The 18,078-nt window shown below is 42.3% G+C and overlaps 1 protein-coding gene across 2 annotated transcripts in view; it reads left to right on the top strand.

Moving 5' to 3' along the window:
* The window catches only part of SYNE1 (spectrin repeat containing nuclear envelope protein 1), a 621,543-nt gene that overhangs the window by 268,991 nt on the left and 334,474 nt on the right, over positions 1 to 18,078 (top strand). For both annotated transcript variants that reach the window (XM_060240915.1, XM_060240910.1), the window contains 6 exons: positions 2,674 to 2,838; positions 9,016 to 9,372; positions 12,629 to 12,765; positions 14,524 to 14,701; positions 16,230 to 16,412; positions 17,606 to 17,749. In XM_060240915.1, coding sequence (XP_060096898.1) covers positions 2,674 to 2,838; positions 9,016 to 9,372; positions 12,629 to 12,765; positions 14,524 to 14,701; positions 16,230 to 16,412; positions 17,606 to 17,749 — 1,164 coding nt within the window. The remainder of the gene's footprint in view (positions 1 to 2,673; positions 2,839 to 9,015; positions 9,373 to 12,628; positions 12,766 to 14,523; positions 14,702 to 16,229; positions 16,413 to 17,605; positions 17,750 to 18,078) is intronic.

Here is an 18,078-nt window from a genome sequence, read left to right as displayed (position 1 = left end):
ACACAATGGCCCAAATATCAGAGCATCACTGTGCAGTGTCCTGTGAGTGATGATGTCACTTCTACATGATATCATTACACTGGGGTCATTGCACACAGTGACATCACCTCACCTACTACTCTTGGAAAGCTCCCTCCCACCCCCCACCAGTGAGAAGGTAGGACCTGGCAACCCTATTACCACCACCATTATCTTTCATTGCTGTCTGTGGAGACTAAACACTGGAAAATTTTCTGAGTCACACAATTCGATAGAGGAAAGAAGAGACCCTACTGAAGTTCTTGGCACATTTTTCTGATGATCCTTGAATCTGGAATTATGTGCCTAGGGATCTTCAAGACATTTTCCCCAGTACCTGCACTTAATGCTGGGTCCCCAGGTGTACTTTTCCTAGGGATTCCTGTATCACCCAAAAGTGCACATGCGAAGGATTTAAATTCCCATGGCCAGACTGTGGGAAAGGAGGACATCCTTCTCTCTATATTTATTGGGTTCTGACCTTGAACTTTCTAATATGCTTATAGTTGCTTGAATATTTGTCGATCCATGGCCCTGTTCAGATGCACAGTATAATCAGATGTCGCTGCTGTTTCCTTCCGGATTTAAAGTGGCTGATCAGACAGCAACATCTGCCTCCCGGTATTAACTCATGGTAGCCCCCCTCCAATCTTCGGAACCGGATTATTTTGTTACCTGCTCCATTGCGATGTTTTTTGAGTTCTCCGGTTTCACCTTGTAGTTTTCTCCATCTGGATAGTTCTGCTGCGATATTAACCAACTTCCGGATGTCTGAAGGCTGTCCCAGAGCAAAAGGAGCCTCAGACATCCAGTTTACGGTCGCCATTATTTTTTTTTACTACTTAGCGATATGCACATAACTGCATAACCACATAATGTTTTAACCTATGCGCATGTGCACATATGCACATAATGTGCACATGCGCATAATGTGTGCATGCGCATAATAGTGGAAGAAAAAAGAACTGCATGGTGCCGTCATGTGAACGGCAAAAGACAGTTTCACTGCGGAGTGATTCAGAATTGCAGTATGGCGGTTTGATTGATAATATCCGGAACAAAAATATTTGGAACAGAACCAGGTCAGTTTAATGCACACTATGTGAACAGGGCCCGTATATCTTTATTGAACAGAGAATGAATTCTGATTGTAGCACTTACAATGGAGGTGAGAGGAGAAATGGGGGAAAAAATCAAGGTAAAATTTTAGTATTTATAATTGCAATCCTACTTAGCCACAGTATTTTAAACTCAGAATACGGAATAGTGGTGGAATAGTGGGATTTTGCAATGCAATTTTTAAAATAAAACATTAAGAAAAAACACAAGCAGAAACTAAAAATATAAAATGCTCTCAGCCTGGGAAAACATCAAATGGCAGGGCATTGCAAGCTTCTCTCCCCACCCCCCGGTCTACTCAGATTGGCAATGGCTCTGCAGTGTAATATCCCCCATTGGCTGTGGGTTCGCAAGTTCACTAGGCATTAGTTCTCACATCCATTGAGAAGAGACAAAGCTGGCTCAAAGCATCAACCCTTTATGTTCAAGGACACAACTCCAGGAAGCTTCAGCTGGCCATAAGAGTGCTGGGAACTCCCTTCCATTGAAGCACATTGCAGCACAGACAAGGTTGCAAGGAAAACATGGAGTGGATTTCCCCAGAGACCTGAATGGAAAATCCACTCTGCATTTTCTTTGCAGCTTCGCTTTCTGCTTTAGCCTCTGCAAAGACAAGGAAGAAGCAGCTGGGAACTTTAGCAGCCTCGGAGCTTTAAAGGGTGAAAACAAAAGTGGGGGAGGGGAAGAAAAGAGCCTCATGGGCCTGATTAAAGCACTGGGCAGGTCAGTTTGGCTTGTGGGCCAGACATTTGACACTCCTGCTCTAGAGAGTAATTCAAATTGCAGTGAAAGATCACCAGTTAAACAATATTGTAGCTTTAGAAGGTTTAAACATCATTTATTCCAAAATCAAATTTAATTAAGATTTGTCCAAATCATTCAGTCAAATGTTTTTTATCATGTGCATTCTTGTCAACAACATAAAATATAACTTGACCAGATTAACTACATTAATCTTCTAACATTCCAGGATTAATAACCCTTAAAAAAACCGATTTGATCTATTCCTGTAAAATTTTCTAGAATACTGTGCAACCATTTTGCTAAAAATGTCTTAAGAATTTTGCAATCAATATTTGGCAAAAGTGAAAGTGGTTGAAAACTGTTTGCAGACCCTACCCAGGTTTAAAAGTACTTGTTAGGTTTTCATCTGCCCAAGAGTTAGAAGGCAGTCCTTTTAATGGAAAATGTGCAAGCAATTTATACAATTTCCTCCGCCATATTTGGGAAAACTAATTAATTAGACCATCAGGTCTGGACCTTATTATTTTTAAAACCTTCTATAGTCTTTTTTTAAAAAACATTTTCAAGGAGAATTGTAAATAAGCCTCAGTGCTATTCCTGGATCAAAAGCCAAAATGTTAAGCATCCAGGAAGTGAATAGTATCCAAGTGAGCCTGATGCTTTAGAGCAACCAATCTATTCAGCAAACTAATTCCAAAAAGGGCAACTGGGAATAATAATAGAGCTTCTTGGGTAATAAATTTGAAGATATTGTTTAGCCATCTCATTGACAGTATTCTCCATGATTTACAGGAAAAAATGAGAAAAGTAGAAGACATTGTCAAGAATCATCTACTGTATCTTGATGCTGTGCATGAATTTACAGACTGGCTTCATTCAGCAAAAGAAGAGCTTCATCGCTGGTCAGATACATCAGGGGATTCATCAGCCATACAGAAAAAAATGGCCAAAATAAAAGTGAGAAATATTACAGAAGTAGCCTTATTAGCAATTAATAGTATGTATTAAGACATACTGATTAAGAATAATAAAACGCTTTTTAATTTTACATTATGTACAGTTACAAACATATTTATTTCTTTATTACTTCACATTTCTATCCTGCCCTTCCCAGATGGGTTCATATATACTAATTAAAATTTGAATCACAGATATTTGGGGATTTTTTTTTTTAAATCCTTGGCTCACAGTGGTAATTGCGAGCCTGGTACCATAGAACTGGGTAGTGCAGATACACAAAGAAGTGGCTCAGCTGCAGTAGAAGAAGGTGCTTGGATATAGAACAGAGCTGCTGGTGAGGTGAGTGAGACTTGATTTTCTTTTCTAAAACTGCTGGGGAGCATTACCTAGGGTTGCTGTGGGAAGAAACCGTGAGTGCTTGGTGCCTCTGGAGAGGGGTTTCTGATTGCTTTTGTGTGTCTTTTGTGTAGCTGTTGCTGAGTGAGGAGAGCTTGTTTGCCTGGGGGTAATTGCTGGCCCCACCCTCTGCTGTTGCTCTGGCTGTTGAGTCAGAGGTGGGTGGGGGCTTAAGCCTTTAATTTGCAAGGCTCATCCTTGCCAGCTGAAGTGCGAGCTGAAGATCTCCTGGCCTGTGTTTCTTAGCCTGGGGTCTAGCCTGGTGGTTCTGTAGAAAGGTGGATAGTTACCCATAAGTAGTTTCAAGTGGCAGTTGGTAGTGGGGTTTAAAGATAAGTGAAGATAAAGAAAAATTTTGAACTGGATTGCAGAAGTATGGCTGGTGAGGGAGCAGAGGTAGTGACGTGTAAAGACTGTGGGATGTTTGTATTTCTATCTGAGAGTAGCACGAATTACACTTGCAGCAAGTGTAAGTTAGTGGCCCTGCTGGAGGAGAAGATACAGGGACTGGAGACACAATTGTTCACACTGCAGTGTATAAAGGAAGGTGAGGATTTTCTTGACAAAATGCACGAGACACTCTTGACAGGACAAGAGGAGTGAGAGGAAATGGTATCTCAGCAATTAGAAGAGAATCCAACACAGGAGGAGGGTTCCTGAAAAAAATGTAACCCAATGAAGAAAGAAAATCAGGAGATGTTCTGAGCCTCTGCTGCTCAGCAGTAGGTTCCAGGATCTCCCCACAGTAACTGATTTTGAACCATTGGAACAAGAGCTACTTCCCCAGCCTCCACGAAGCTTGAAGAAAGTTTCTCAGGATCCTGTGAATAAGAAGCCTGGAGCTTCTGCTCCCGAATATAGGAAGAGGAAGGTGGTGTGGTGATTGGAGACTCCTTGCTCAGAGGGGTGGAGCCCACAGTGTGCCGACGGGACTTGTCATCCCGAGAGGCCTGCTGTCTGCTGGATGCATGCATCCAGCTTGTGACAGAAAGGATTGGAAGACTTATCAAGCCCATGGATTACTATCCTTTCTTGCTGATCCACGTGGGAACGAATGATACTGCCCATCATAGACCTGAACGTATTAGAAAAGAGTATGTTGCTCTGGGTAAGAAGGTGAAGGAGCTGGGCGCACAGGTTGTGTTCTCGTCAATGCTTCCTGTTGAAGGCCATGGCTTAGGACGAGAAAGAAGAATACTTCAAATAAATGAATGGCTACATTGATGGTGTCATCAGGAAAGATGCAGGTTTCTGGACCATGGCATAAGCTTTTGAGATGGTGGTCTTTTATCAGGAGATGGTTTGCCCCTTACAGGCAGTAGGAAAAAGGGGTTTTGGTAACAGCCTTGCTAACCTAATAAGGAGGGCTTTAAACTAAATTGTATGGGGGAGCAAGATAATAATTCAAAGCCTCGTATGATGCCAGAAACTGGGGATAAGAACATTAAAGATTTGCAAAGAGTGGCGCATATGCTAGGTAATGTTAACTTGTAGGCTTATACGGAAACTAAACCCTCGGGATGCATAAAACGTGGATTCCGATGTCTCTACACTAATGCACAGAGTATGGGAAACAAACAGGAGGAACTGGAAGTCCTAATAAAGGAAGGAGACTGTGATATAATAGGCCTTACTGAAACGTGGTGGGATGACACTCACAACTGGAATATTAAGATTCAGTGGTACAACTTATTTAAAAGGAACAGGCAAATGAGAAAGGGCGGAGGCGTAGCGGTATATGTGAAGGAGGTATACCCTTGTGAGGAAATATGTGAATCTGAGCATGGTAGCTCAGTTGAGAGTCTCTAGGTAAAAATAAAAGGAGTAAGGAAAAAAACAGTGATATTATTGTGCGGGTCTGCTGTAGACCAACAAGGCAGGCAGAGGACTTGGATGAGATGCTTCTAAGCAGATTGCAAAGTTCTTCAAGAGGAGGGATACAGTGATCATAGGAGATTTCAGTTACACGGACGTCTGTTGGAAGTCCAACTCTGCTAAAAATGAAAATTCAAATAGATGTCTTGCTGGCAATTTGCTTTTCCAAAAAGTGAAGAAGGAAACAAGGGGATCTGCTATCTTGGGTTTGATTCTCACCAACAAGGAAGAATTGATTGAAGAAGTGGAAATAGTGGGCACCCTGGGCAGTAGTGACCATATGATTTTGGAATTTACAGTCTTTGGGAAGGGAAAAGCTATACGTAGTCAGACTTATAGATTGGACTTCAGAAAGGCAAACTTTGATAAACTTAGAACTATGTTGGGTAAAATCCCATGGTCAGAAATACTTAGGAAGAAGGGGATTCAGGAGGGGTGGGAGTTTCTTAAAAGCAAAATACTGAAAGCGCAATCACAGACGATTCCTATGAGAAGGAAAAATGGGAAAAGCCTAAAGAAGCCGAAGTGGCTCCATAAACAGCTCTCTAAAGACGAGAAATAAAAAGGACTCCTTTAGGAATTGGAAGGAGGGCTTTATAACCAAGGATGAATATAAACAAATCACCAGTGCTTGTAGAGAAAAAGTTAGGAAAGCTAAAACTCAGTATGACCTTAGGCTGGCCAAAGATGCTAAACACAACAAAAAGGGTTCTTTTCTTATGTTCAGAGTAAGAAAAAGAGCAAGGACATGGTAGGCCCATTGCGAGGGCAAGAAAGTTAAATTGTAACAGGTAATGAAGAGAGGGCAGAACTGCTCAATTCCTACTTTTCCTCAGTCTTCTCTTCTGAGGAAAACGGTGCTCAACATGGCAAAAACAGAACATATAAGGAGGGTATGAAATTCCAACCTAGGATCAGGGTAGGGGTAGTACATGAACACCTAGTTCCTTTAAATGAAACTAAGTCCTCAGGGCCAGATGAATTGCATCCAAGGGTTCTAAAAGAGCTTGCGGATGTACTAATTTCTGAGCCTCTGGCTATTATTTTTGAGACTTCTTGGAGAACAGGAGAGGTGCCAGAAGATTGGAGGCAGGGAAATGTTGTCCCCATCTTCAAGAAGGGGAAAAAAGAGGATCCGGGTAACTACTGACCCGTCAGCTTGACGTCTATATCTGGAAAAGTTTTAGAACAAATCATCAAACAGTTGGTCCTGGAACATTTAGAAAGAATGGCTGTGATTACTAAGAACAAGAACAAGTCATGTCAGACTAACCTGATCTCTTTTTTTGAGAAAGTGACTACCTAGCTGGATTGGGGGAATGCTGTAGACATAGTTTATCTTGATTTCAGTAAGGCTTTTTATAAGGTTCCACATACTATCTTTGTTGACAAGTTGGTAAAATGTGGTTTGGATCCTGTTACCATTAGGTGGATCTGTAACTGGTTGACAGATCGCACCCAAAGAGTGCTTGTGAATGGTTCCTCATCCTCTTGGAGAGGAGTGACAAGTGGAGTGCCTCAAGGATCTGTCCTGGGACCTGTTTCGTTCAACATCTTTATCAGTGATTTGGATGAAGGAATAGAGGGAATGCTTATTAAATTTGCAGATGATACTAAATTGGGAGGGGTTGCAAACACAGAAGAAGATAGAAACAGGATACAGGATGACCTTGACAGGCTGGAAAACTGGGCTAAAAACAATAAAATGAATTTGAACAGGAATAAATGTAAAATTCTGCATTTAGGTAGGAAAAATCCAATGCATGGTTATAGGATGGGGGAGACTTGTCTTAGCAGTAGTATGTGCGAAAAGGATCTAGGGGTCTTAGCGGATCATACGCAGAACATGAGTCAACAGTGTGATGTTGTGGCTAAAAAGGCAAATGCAATTTTGGCTGTATCAACAGAAGTATAGTGTCCAGATCACGTGATGTGATGGTATCGCTTTACTCTGTTCTGGTAAGACCTCACCTGGAGTATTGTGTTCAGTTTTGGGCACCACATTTTAAGGAGGATATAGACAAATGACAAAGATGGTGAGGGGTCTGGAGACCAAGTCCTATGAGGAAAGGTTGAAGGAGCTGGGGATGTTTAGCCTGGAGAGGAGACAGCTGAGAGGTGATATGACCACCATCTTCAAATACTTGAAGGGCTGTCATGTAGAGGATGGTGTGGAATTATTTTCTGTGGCCCCGGAAGGTAGGACCATAACCAATGGGTTGAAATTAAATCAAAAGAGTTTCCGGCTCAACATTATGAAGAACTTCCTGACCGTTAGAGCGATTCCTCAGTGGAACAAGCTTTCTCAGGAGGTGGTGGGCTCTCCTTCCTTGGAGGTTTTTAAACAGAGGCTAGATGGCCATCTGACAGCGATGAAGATCCTGTGAATTTAGGGGGAGGTGTTTGTGAGTTTCCTGCATTGTGCAGGGGATTGGACTAGATGACCCTAGAGGTCCCTTCCAACTCTATGGTTCTAAGAATTATGTGTGCCCCTGGCAGTTTGCCACTTCATAATTCCTTGTGAATGTTGGCAGCTGAATTGAAGCAGGTCAATGCTGCTACTGTTATTAGATATAACAGCAGCATTCCACATGTTTTGATTATGATTTTTTTACCTACTGCCTCACATGTGGGAGTTCATGGGGTGGCTCCTCGGAATGTTTCCCCCCTCCAGAAATTTTTCCATCTCCAGAAGCACTCCCCCCCCCCCAAAAAAAATGTTGTGATAGTCTGGAAGGAGAACTCAATTAGCAGGACACCATCAGGGTTTTTTATTTTATTTTATTGTTTTAACCTGAACTGGTATGTTATTTGAACTTTTGTATTGTTTTATCTGATGTACATTGCCCAGAATGCGGTGATTAAGCAAAAAAAAAATGGTGGTGGTGGTGATGATGAGGGTGGTGATGGTTGATGATGATGATGGCAGCTTACCTCATTTCTCCATGGTCAGGGACAGATGGTGGCACTGGGAAAAAATATGTCCTCTTGATACCCCCTAGTGTGTGGGGTCCCTCAGGGGGTACTTCTCTCCACATTGTTATTTAACATGGAGTTTCAGTAGTCTAATCTGGAAATGACCATTGCATGAATCACTGTGGCCAGATCATGGGAAGTAAGATAATGGACCATCTGCCAAGTTCGACTCAGATTGAAAAAGACGGCTTTTGCAGTGGCGACAACTTGAGCCTCCATAGATAGAGAGGCATCCAGGAGTACTCTGCCGATGGCACCAGTTGGGTACCATCCAAGGATGGGAGCCTGAACCCAACTACTGCCCTCCCATAACCCAGACACAGGACTTCTGCCTTTGGTGGATTCAGTTTCAGCAAGCTGTGATGCAACCAACCAGCCACAGCCCTTATCATACCCAAAACAAGATGCCTGGTAAAATGCTTCTTCCCACAGGAAATATGAGACAGGGTTGCAGAGTAGCATTTCTATGTTGCGCATTGCTGACTTCATATCAATAAGCTGATACTTTCCATGAGTCCACATGCCCTGGAAAGTCTGATCAAATCTAACTTATTTGCATTTTTAAAAATGTGCTGTTTTTTCACTTTCTGAAAAAAAAAACCAGCACATTCTCTGTAATTCTCTGTAACTTCCCACTATTATTAAATTAAATCCCCACTATTATTAAGTTAAATTCTCTGTAACTTTCCAGTATTATTTCAATTTTTTGCATAATGTTTTTGTCTGTATATTTATTTTAACATTCTACTTAAATTTAGCATGAAACCAATGTTCAGATAATATTTTTTGATGAAACTGCTGGTCATTCAGTTGGCAGTTACTGTAAATGCTCTGGAGAATGCTGTCCAATGTTTGTAGGAAGTGTGCCATTATCCAGCTGAAGTGAATCACAGTGCTTTCAGTTACCATGGCAATGTTCCGTTGCAGGAGCTGATAGATTCCAGACAAACTGGTGAGAGCCGCCTAAGCAGAGTTCAGACACTGGCTCCTACGGTGAAAAGGAACACAACAGTTAAGGGGTGCAAACACATAGACTCTGAAATGCAGGCCCTCCAATCTGAATGGAAGCAGTGGGAAGAGAGTGTATACCAAACGCAGAATGGCTTGGAGGAGCTGGTTAGCCAAATGGCCTTGTCAGAACAGGAATTTACTACTCAGGCTTCTCAGTTGGAAGAGGCCCTGCAGGTTTTCAGCAGTCTTCTTGCAACCTGGTCCGAAAGACTGACCCCGCTGGATAGTAAGCACACAGACAAAGAAATAGTGGCGTGCTGGCACCAAGAAAAGGTAAACAAGTTCTGTTTGTGTTTTGGTATTTTTTTTTTGCTTCCTCCCTTTTTAAATTATTAAAGTCAGAAAGAGACTAGTTGGTTGCAAACAAGGGAATGTAACATACTGCCCTTGGTAAGCTGGAACTTTCAGAATTTACTTTTAACAGAGGATTAAAAAAAATTAAAAGAATTGACAATACTTCATGTTTAATAAGTAGGAAGCCAGTCACTGTGTGGGAATGACTTCATGGCCTCCTGTGTGCACACATGATTGCATTAAACTTTTCAGTCTTTGGAATATAGTGCTTGAGGCCTCTGAGCAGACTCTGAAGCTTTTGTTTAATAATTTCCTTTGTTTTCCAAGATAATCACAGCCGGGACTATCTTAAACAAGAAAAATTCATTCACAAAGTTATTTTTGTTCTGTTTGGGAGAAATTACTTTGTCTCAGTGGATATAAGCAGCAAATATCTGCTACAGACCTTGGGTTAGGAATTTCTTGAAAAAATCTCAGCCTTTGTCAGAATTAATGTAAAGGAACAAAACCAATAGTTGAGTAGTTGTATACTTCTTCAAATTTGGGGCCCAGGAGACTCAAAATAGTTGTAATACGTTTAGGTATGAGTTGTATCCTGAAATCTCTCACCAAAAGCTTGCTCCCTTCCTCCCTCCCTCATGAGGTGTTGCCCAGCTTTCCTCAGTTGCCGCATACCAGCCAGCTGGCTGGTCCTTTCTGGAGCCACAGTCCGGCTTCCCCGATGCCCTGTACCACAGCCAGAGGCAGGGTGGGGGAAGGAGCTGCTATCCCCCTGCTCAAGGGCCACTTCCCTCCTGTCAGGGTGGCTAGTAGCGGAGAAGCCCACAATTGCCCCAGAGAGCAGCAGAGAGGAGTAGGTGCTTAAAAGGTTTAAACGCTTGGAAGCTGTGTTGGTTTATTTTTTTGAGAGGGCTATTGGCAGTCCCTTCCCCAAACAAAACTTTGTGTCTCTGGCCCCACCAAACTTTAAATCCTGGCTACAGCCCTGAATAACTTCCCTTGGGATAGAAGTGGCTGCTGAGGATAGGGCAGTGAGGAAGTTCTGCAGATTTTGCAGGATTCTTGTGCTGATTTCACCCGAAGTTAGTGGAAGCATTGTGAAATTCTGCATGATATAGAACAGACAGTGCAAAATGTGTATTACATGTATTATTTCTCAGAATTTACTCATAGATTAAATAGGAGTCTAGAACTAAAGTGTTCCCATTTAGCCTGCCATCAGGTACAATTAGGCTTCCCAACCCTCCCACCCTGGTGGGGGACCCCAGGATTTCCAGCCTCTTCCCCCGCTCCCCAAAAACACAGCAGCAGCTCAGCGGCGTCGCCCGCTCCGCCTCTGAGGTAAAATCAGAGAAGGGGAGGGTGGAGGCAGGCCAGGAGCATGGCGAGCCGCGAATCTGGGTCCTTCTAGGACCCGGACTCGCGGCTCGCCATGCTCCTGGCCTGCCTCCACCCTCCCCTTCTCTGATTTTACCTCAGAGGCGGAGCGGACGATGCCGCTGCTCTGATGCCGCCTTTTCTCTGCTTCACCGTAGCTGCTCCTCCAAGATGGGCTCAGCCTGAGCCCATCTCGAAGGAGCAGCTACAGTGAGCGGAGAAGAGGCGGCAGCCGCGCAGCGGCATCACCCGCTCCGAGATGGGGCGGCTCACCACGTTCCTTGGTGCCATTTCCCCCCCTTCCCCTAGCTCCACCCCAGTGTCTCCTGGCTCCACCCCCAAAGTCTCCTGGCTCCATCCCCAAAGTCCCCAGATATTTCTGGAATTGGACTTGGCAACCCTAGGTACAATGCAATAAGCAACAACATCTCTTATGAAGTAGTGTTTTCTGGGACAAAACATCACATCCCCATCCTCCTTTATCCAAAATCACTGGAAGGACTACCTCATTCATTCTGGCCAGCCCACCAGTTGATCCTCCTCACAAACCCAGCTCTCCATAGCCCTGAGGAATGGTGGCATGTTGCCTGTAGAATGCGTTCCCCTTTGAGGTTTGCCTGGTGCCAACCCTACTGTCTTTTTGGCATCAGGACAAAACATTTATTTTTTCCTAGAAGTTTGATCTTTTAAATTTTTTTTTCCAGTGTACTACTAGCATGAAGGCTGTTACAAGGATCATTTAGGCCAGGGTTCCCCAACCCCCGGGCCATGAACCAGTACCGGTCCGTGGCCTGTTAGCAACCAGGATGCAAAGCCTGGCTACCCTGCCCCCCCAGTGGCATTGTGGAACCTCGCCGCCCTGCCTCCCTCACGGTGCCTCCTCCACCCTCCATTTCTACAATTTTTAAGACTGGGGAAGGGTTGGTGAAGCGCCGCCTTCCCCGGCTCTTTAAGGGACGACCTTCCGCAGGACGACCTTCCGCAGCAGCGGCCAGCAACCCAATGAAGAAGCGGCGCCACCCTTGCCTCCTCTCCACTTCCTTCCTGGGCCTGATAAAGAAGTGGGGAGGAGACAAAGGCAGCAGTGTTTCTTCAGCAGGTCGCCCATCGCTGCTGCGGAGGTTTTCTATGCCGATCGGCAGGGGGGGGAGTTGGCCCTTAAAGAGCCGAGGAAGGCTTCACTGCCCCTTCTCTGACCTTAAAATTGTAAAAACGGAGGGAGGAGGAGGCGCTGCGAGGTGACACGGGGCGGCAAGGAAGCATGACTGGGGGGGGGGCAGGAGGGCGAGGCTGCACAGCGGTGGGGGGCAGGGAGGCTGCATGACTGTGGGTGGCAGGGCTAAATTTGGTGCCCCCACCCTGCTGGCCCTGGGGCCATGGTGGGCAAGCCGGCCCTGGTGCAAGTCCCCGGTGCCACAAAGATTGGGGACCACTGATATGGCTGTCCAGTGTTTTGTTCCTTTGGTTTTTATTGGCTGTATTTTTAATGGTTGTTAACTTTAATTATTTTACCTTATTTTGTTTTATGAGGCACCCAAGCACATCTCTGAACAGGCGTCATATAAATAGTATTCATGGCTCCTTATAGACATATGTATACCCATTTTAACCTCTGCAAAGTAAAATCACTACTTTCTCCCTTATCCGCTAATGCAAGCTGTAAGAGGAAGAACCTCCACCAATTATTGAAGAAAGATTTCAGTAAGCCCAGCAGGAAATGTAAGATTGAGAAGCCTCTGTGTAGGGTCCAGCCCAAGAGAATGCTATCAAGAGAACAGAGTATCACACACACTGTAATACTTCTGAAGAACTATAGGCAGAATAATATTATATTTTAAGGTTACTTTCTTTCAATTAGGAAATGCTTGATGTCCTAACAAAAGCTGAACCTATGAGTGATGATATCAAGATTCGATTAAATGATCTCTGCAAATTTTCCAAAGATTTGAGTACCTATTCTGAAAAGGTATCACAGTTAATTAAGGAATACAACAGGTAAGTTTCCATTGTATATAATAAGTACTATGGATATGCGTTTGTGTGAATTCAACGTGAAATTGTTGTTCTTTTCCTTTTAGAATCTTTTTTTAGTTCAGAATAATTTTATTTCAGAAATAATATACAAGATAACAAATATACAAAGCCAAAATTGACAGTTTACAAATAGATCGTTGCATGTTATATAAGATATAAAAATAATTAGTACTTATTAATGCCATACCAATAAACTAGAATTAGACGCACCCTGTCCAAGCAAAATAATCTAGAAAAGGGGACCACTTAAGAAGAAGGGTATTCCTGTGACCTGGTGTCATCCTACCACCCAGATTGTGAGGAATTATATCCAAGATAAAATATTCCCAGCACTTACTCAGCCAGACAACGAGGGAGGCGAATTTAACCTCCAATTTGTTGTTATTGCAAACTTTGCTGAAGTGAGCAGCAAGGATATCAACTCCTTCTTCTGCTCAGATATCTTAGTCCTCCCAGACATTGAGAAAGCAAATTTTAGGGGATTGTGGGATCTGGACACCTGTAATAAAATAAATGTCAGTGATGACCTGAGACCAAAAAAGGGAGATTTATGGGCATGTCCACCCCATATGAAAATAAACCCCTCTTTCTCCAGATCCATTCCAACACAATGAAGTAAAAATGCCTTTAGCTGAATGTGATAATTGGCAAGTGTTAGGTACCAGCGATGTTTAAAGAGTTAGTTAAAAAGAGAGAAGAGGATCAGATTTCCCTCCAGATTTCATGGGAGAGGGAAATTCCAAAATCTCTCTGCCATGCTTTTTGGTAGGGTAGCTCTTTCTGTGGACTGCCGTAATCTGATCAGTATATACATTTTAGAAATAATTCCCTTTACAGATTGGGCATCACTAAGAAGCAACTTTTCAAAAGAGCTAAGAGCTGCATGGATAGGAAACTTTGATAGCCAACATTGCAGCTGCAAGTATTCAAACCATGGAAGATGTACCATGTGCTCCTTTTCCAATGACAACTTTTCCCTTAAATGACCCTCAGAGCAAATATCAATAAATCTAGTTAGCTTGCTGTCCCTCCATTTTGAGAAAGCTTTATTGTGGAGACCAGGTTGAAACCACGTCTGACCCAGAAACGTTGTAAGTGGAGAAGTGCCAGGGGAAAGATATTTCTTGTAGCAAAACCAGACCCTAAAAGTGGCTTGTAAAAATGGGTGCTTGATCTTTCGCAGGGCAATGATAAAGCCATCTGAAATGGAACTGGAAGAGCAGATTCCTCAAATAGCTTCCACTCTGCCTGATAAGCACCTCAGTATTGTTTAATAATATTCCCCAAAATTACGGCATCATAATATTGCCCTAAAACTGGGACAGCTAAACCCCCATCTTCCACTGGCACTGTTAATGTGGAGAAACTAAGCCTGTGTCTTTTGCAATTCCAAATAAAAGCACGTAGCTCCTGCTGCCATGCTCTTAGCTACCCCTCATGAAGATAGATTGGGATCTATTGCATAACAAAAAATAATTTAGAAACCTCAAACAGTACCAAGATCTAAGTTACCCCCTTGTTTCAGTAACAGCCTGAATTCAGTAGAGATACTTTCCTTATATTTCCTTATATTCTAATGCAACCAATGACAACATTATATGGTTTTGTTATATGAACATAGTTTTGTTAAATTGTGTATCCCATTGAGGGGGGAATGCTTCACTAATTCTAACATAATTTCAATCCATGTTATCATTCAATTGGCATGGCACTCCAAAGTCTTTGTCTGCAAGCTTCGAAAGGTTGCCAGAGTAAAGAGCAAGCCTTACAGCAGAGATTCCGAACAGTTTTCAGGGATTTCCAACAATGGCTGGTCAGTTCAAAAATCATTACTGCCAAATGTTTTGATGTGCCTCAAAGTGTCAACGAAGCTGCAGCCAACCTGCAGAAAATACAGGTAACTCTGGCCGTGTAACTAAGCACTTTGAAAATACATGTAAGATACTACATACCTTTTCTTTTGCTTGAACAACTTTCTGTGTTACAGTTGTACTTAAAATTTGAAACTGAAACCATATCCCACTGTGTGGTTCTCAGCAAAGAGTTTTTAACAGCATGTAAAAGTCTACTGAAGGTTCACATCTACTATAATGTATGCCAGGACTCTTGAGGTAATGAAGGGTTTGAAATGGGACTAAGGCTGATTCCTCACTAGCCTAGCTGCGGTCTTGCTCTCCTTTTTCCCGTGGTGCTTCTGCCTGATTTTGCACATGCTGTTGCGAAGCTGCAGCTTACCCTGCCTCTTTCCTAAGTTCTCTCCACAGCTGTAGGATTCTCTGAAAACCGGATTTTGAAGCTGTGGAGAGAACTTGGGAAAGAGGTGGGGCAAGTCACAGCTTCGCAGCAGAAGCACGGTGAAGAAAAGGAGAGCGAGACCGCAGCAAGGCTAGTGGGGAGTTGATTCATATTACACAAACCTCTATCTGTCCTTTGTTTTCAAGAAACCTAGATGTTTGTCTTTTATTTGTAATAAACCTATGAAAAGGAAGATCATAGGGTTTCTTCCTTTTAAGAAGATGGGTGTTTTGATGGAAGCTAGACCTTTGCCTTAGAACATAATGTCGTTCAGCCTTTCACACTTTTAAGTCCTTTGTTATTGTTTTATTAGAATATTTGTTATATGTTTCTGGTTTAGTGCAGTAATTAGGCATGGGCATGAACTTGAACCACTAATTGCAATTCGTGCTCAAAATGGGCCAATTCGTGGTTTGTTCTGAACTGGTTTGCTTGATCACAACTTTTCTGAACTGGAAAACAAACCTGGTATTTTGATTAGCAGTTTGTTAGCTTCATTTTTAGTTTGTTTTTCCAGACATTCTGGTGCCAATGCAATCTAGACAACTCTGGGGTTGGACTTCCAGGAACCCTAGAAACACCCTTAGCAGTTGTCCATAGCTTGATTAGCAGCTCCAGGATCCAATCATGGAGCTCTCGTTCTGCAGCATGAAGAGATAATAGTTAGTTGTTGATGAGAGCTGAAGCTGAGCTTTCCTGAGGGCGCATGTTTTAGCAGGCTATAACTCAGACATTCCAAATCCAGTCTTCACCAAACCTGGAGGACAGGTGGAGGAGAGCCTGCTGAAGACTCCCAGTGAGTTTTACACCCCTTAAACCAAATGAACCATGAACTGGTTCAGGAAACCAGACAGATTAATAAACAAAATGAACCTCTGGTTCAGGTGATTACATGAACCAATACAAACCACCATTTTAGTGTTCCATGCCCATCCTTTGTAGTAACCTCTACACTTCAATTGATTGCTGTTTTCATGAGCAGAGAAGGTAGCTCAGAGTACTGATTTAATCTTCCCATGAATAAAATGGGGGAATAGGCAGCCAACCTGGTGTCTTTTAAAACTAGATAAAGCATTGTATTTGTTTCCTGCTGCTTTGTGACTATTGGGATGTGTTTTCTTTTGGGTTAGGAATTCTTGTCTGAAACTGAAAATGGCCAGCATAAATTAAACATGGTGATGTCCAAAGGAGAGCTGTTAAGTTCTATTCTGAATAAAGAAAATGTTAAATCTATTCAAACTAAAGTTTCTACAGCTAAAGAGAACTGGAAAAAATTTATCTCCACCCTGCACCAGAAGGAATTAGTTTTGAAGGTATGAAATCAAGCAGAAAATAGGAGGGTTAAATAGAAACATTTTCCTTGCTATTTCACCATATGTAGGGCTTGATTGTATTTAATATAACATTATTTGTGAACATTGTTTTCTTTGCAGTCTACAATCTCTGTAAGGTCTCAGTGTCAGCAGGTTTTGTGGAAGAATAGGGAGGAAATAGCCAGGATAATGAGCCTACATCACATATTCAAAACATGGCCAGGGCAGTTCTATGCCTAGGTGAACAGGAATCAGTAAAGTGTGAAGTATTGGTGTAATATTCCCTTCAAGCCAAGTTGTTAGCTCTGGATTTCTCAGTGGTGTTGAAAATAAACTGTTAAAGTTAAAGGAAGTTCTATGTTTGCTATTGCTGCACTACATAATACTAGCCTTCTCCATTTTATCCCTACAACAGCCCCATACGGTAGGTTAGGTTGAGAGCATGGGACCGGCTCAAGGTTACCCAATAGCCTTCCCAATCAAGCAGGACTTACAATCTGACTTTTCCAGGTCTTACTCTGGCAGCTTAACCACTACACTATACTAGTTTTATAAAAACACAAGAAAAAAAAATATTTTTTTTATTTTGTTGAAAAGCCTAGTTTGGGTAAAAACTAATTTACTCACAAGGGGCATATAAGTTCTGGTTAGTGGCAGAGATAAATGTAAATGTCAGCATCAGTTTTATATTTTCAAAAGGAGAATGACTCTTGTTTCTTTGTCCCAGTATATTTGTGCAAACAATGAGCTTTTCTTGTACCATCTAATACTGTTAAGGGCTTCCTGAATTTTTATGACAGATAAGACTTCAACATATTGCAAACTGGGTAGCTATTGTGCCCATTACTAGCAACATCTGTCCCATCCCTATTTTCTCTCTCTCCTTCTCACTCTCTTTTCGCATCAAATCCAAAAGAGAATATGAAACTTGAATGTTAGCTTACATTGTCATGATTTTCAGTTAGTCCTAATATATTATGTTACTGTTCCTTGTATGAACCAAGGCTTTAATATGTATGTTTGTGGGCAACTAATATAGACAGGATATACTTATAAATACATGATTGAATTCAACCCACTATCATCAGTAGTGACAAAATAGTGTTTATACTCCACACTATTTCTCTGTTTTCTGTTAAACATTGTTGCAGTAATGTAAACCAAACAGTATGTGTTTTTTATGTGTTTTCTAGAACTTGGAGACTCAGATGAAGGACTTTGAAGCCAGTGCCGATCCTTTTCAGGACTGGCTAACTGAAACCAGGAAAATGGTGCAAGAAAGTAATAATCGCTTGCATGATCTCCCAGCCAAAAAAAGAGAACAGCAGAAACTACAGGTTATTATCATAGATATATATTTTTATACTTCTAAAGCTCTAGTCCTCTGAGACCTTTGAGTCATTTCCTTATATCATGCACTGGATATTCAGATGATCAATTCAAAGCATAACCAGGTAGAATTTTATTCTTTGTTTGGCAAAATCCCCGTTGAAAGGCAGTAGCACAATGTCCAGTTCAGCCTTTCACTGGGAATGTATATGAGATTGGAGAGGGGACTGTTTGTCTCTCAACTAAAAACTGTGTAAATGTGGAGGAAGATGGTTGCCGGGATGTTGTTCTACAACAAAAACAACAGCTACATGACTGCTTCCACACTAAGGTTTGT

This window comes from Heteronotia binoei, chromosome 1 (genome assembly GCF_032191835.1).
Source record: "Heteronotia binoei isolate CCM8104 ecotype False Entrance Well chromosome 1, APGP_CSIRO_Hbin_v1, whole genome shotgun sequence".
Lineage (NCBI taxonomy): Eukaryota > Metazoa > Chordata > Lepidosauria > Squamata > Gekkonidae > Heteronotia > Heteronotia binoei.
The sequence above is the reverse complement of the archived record's forward strand: the minus strand, read 5'-3'. Positions and strand labels throughout refer to the sequence as shown.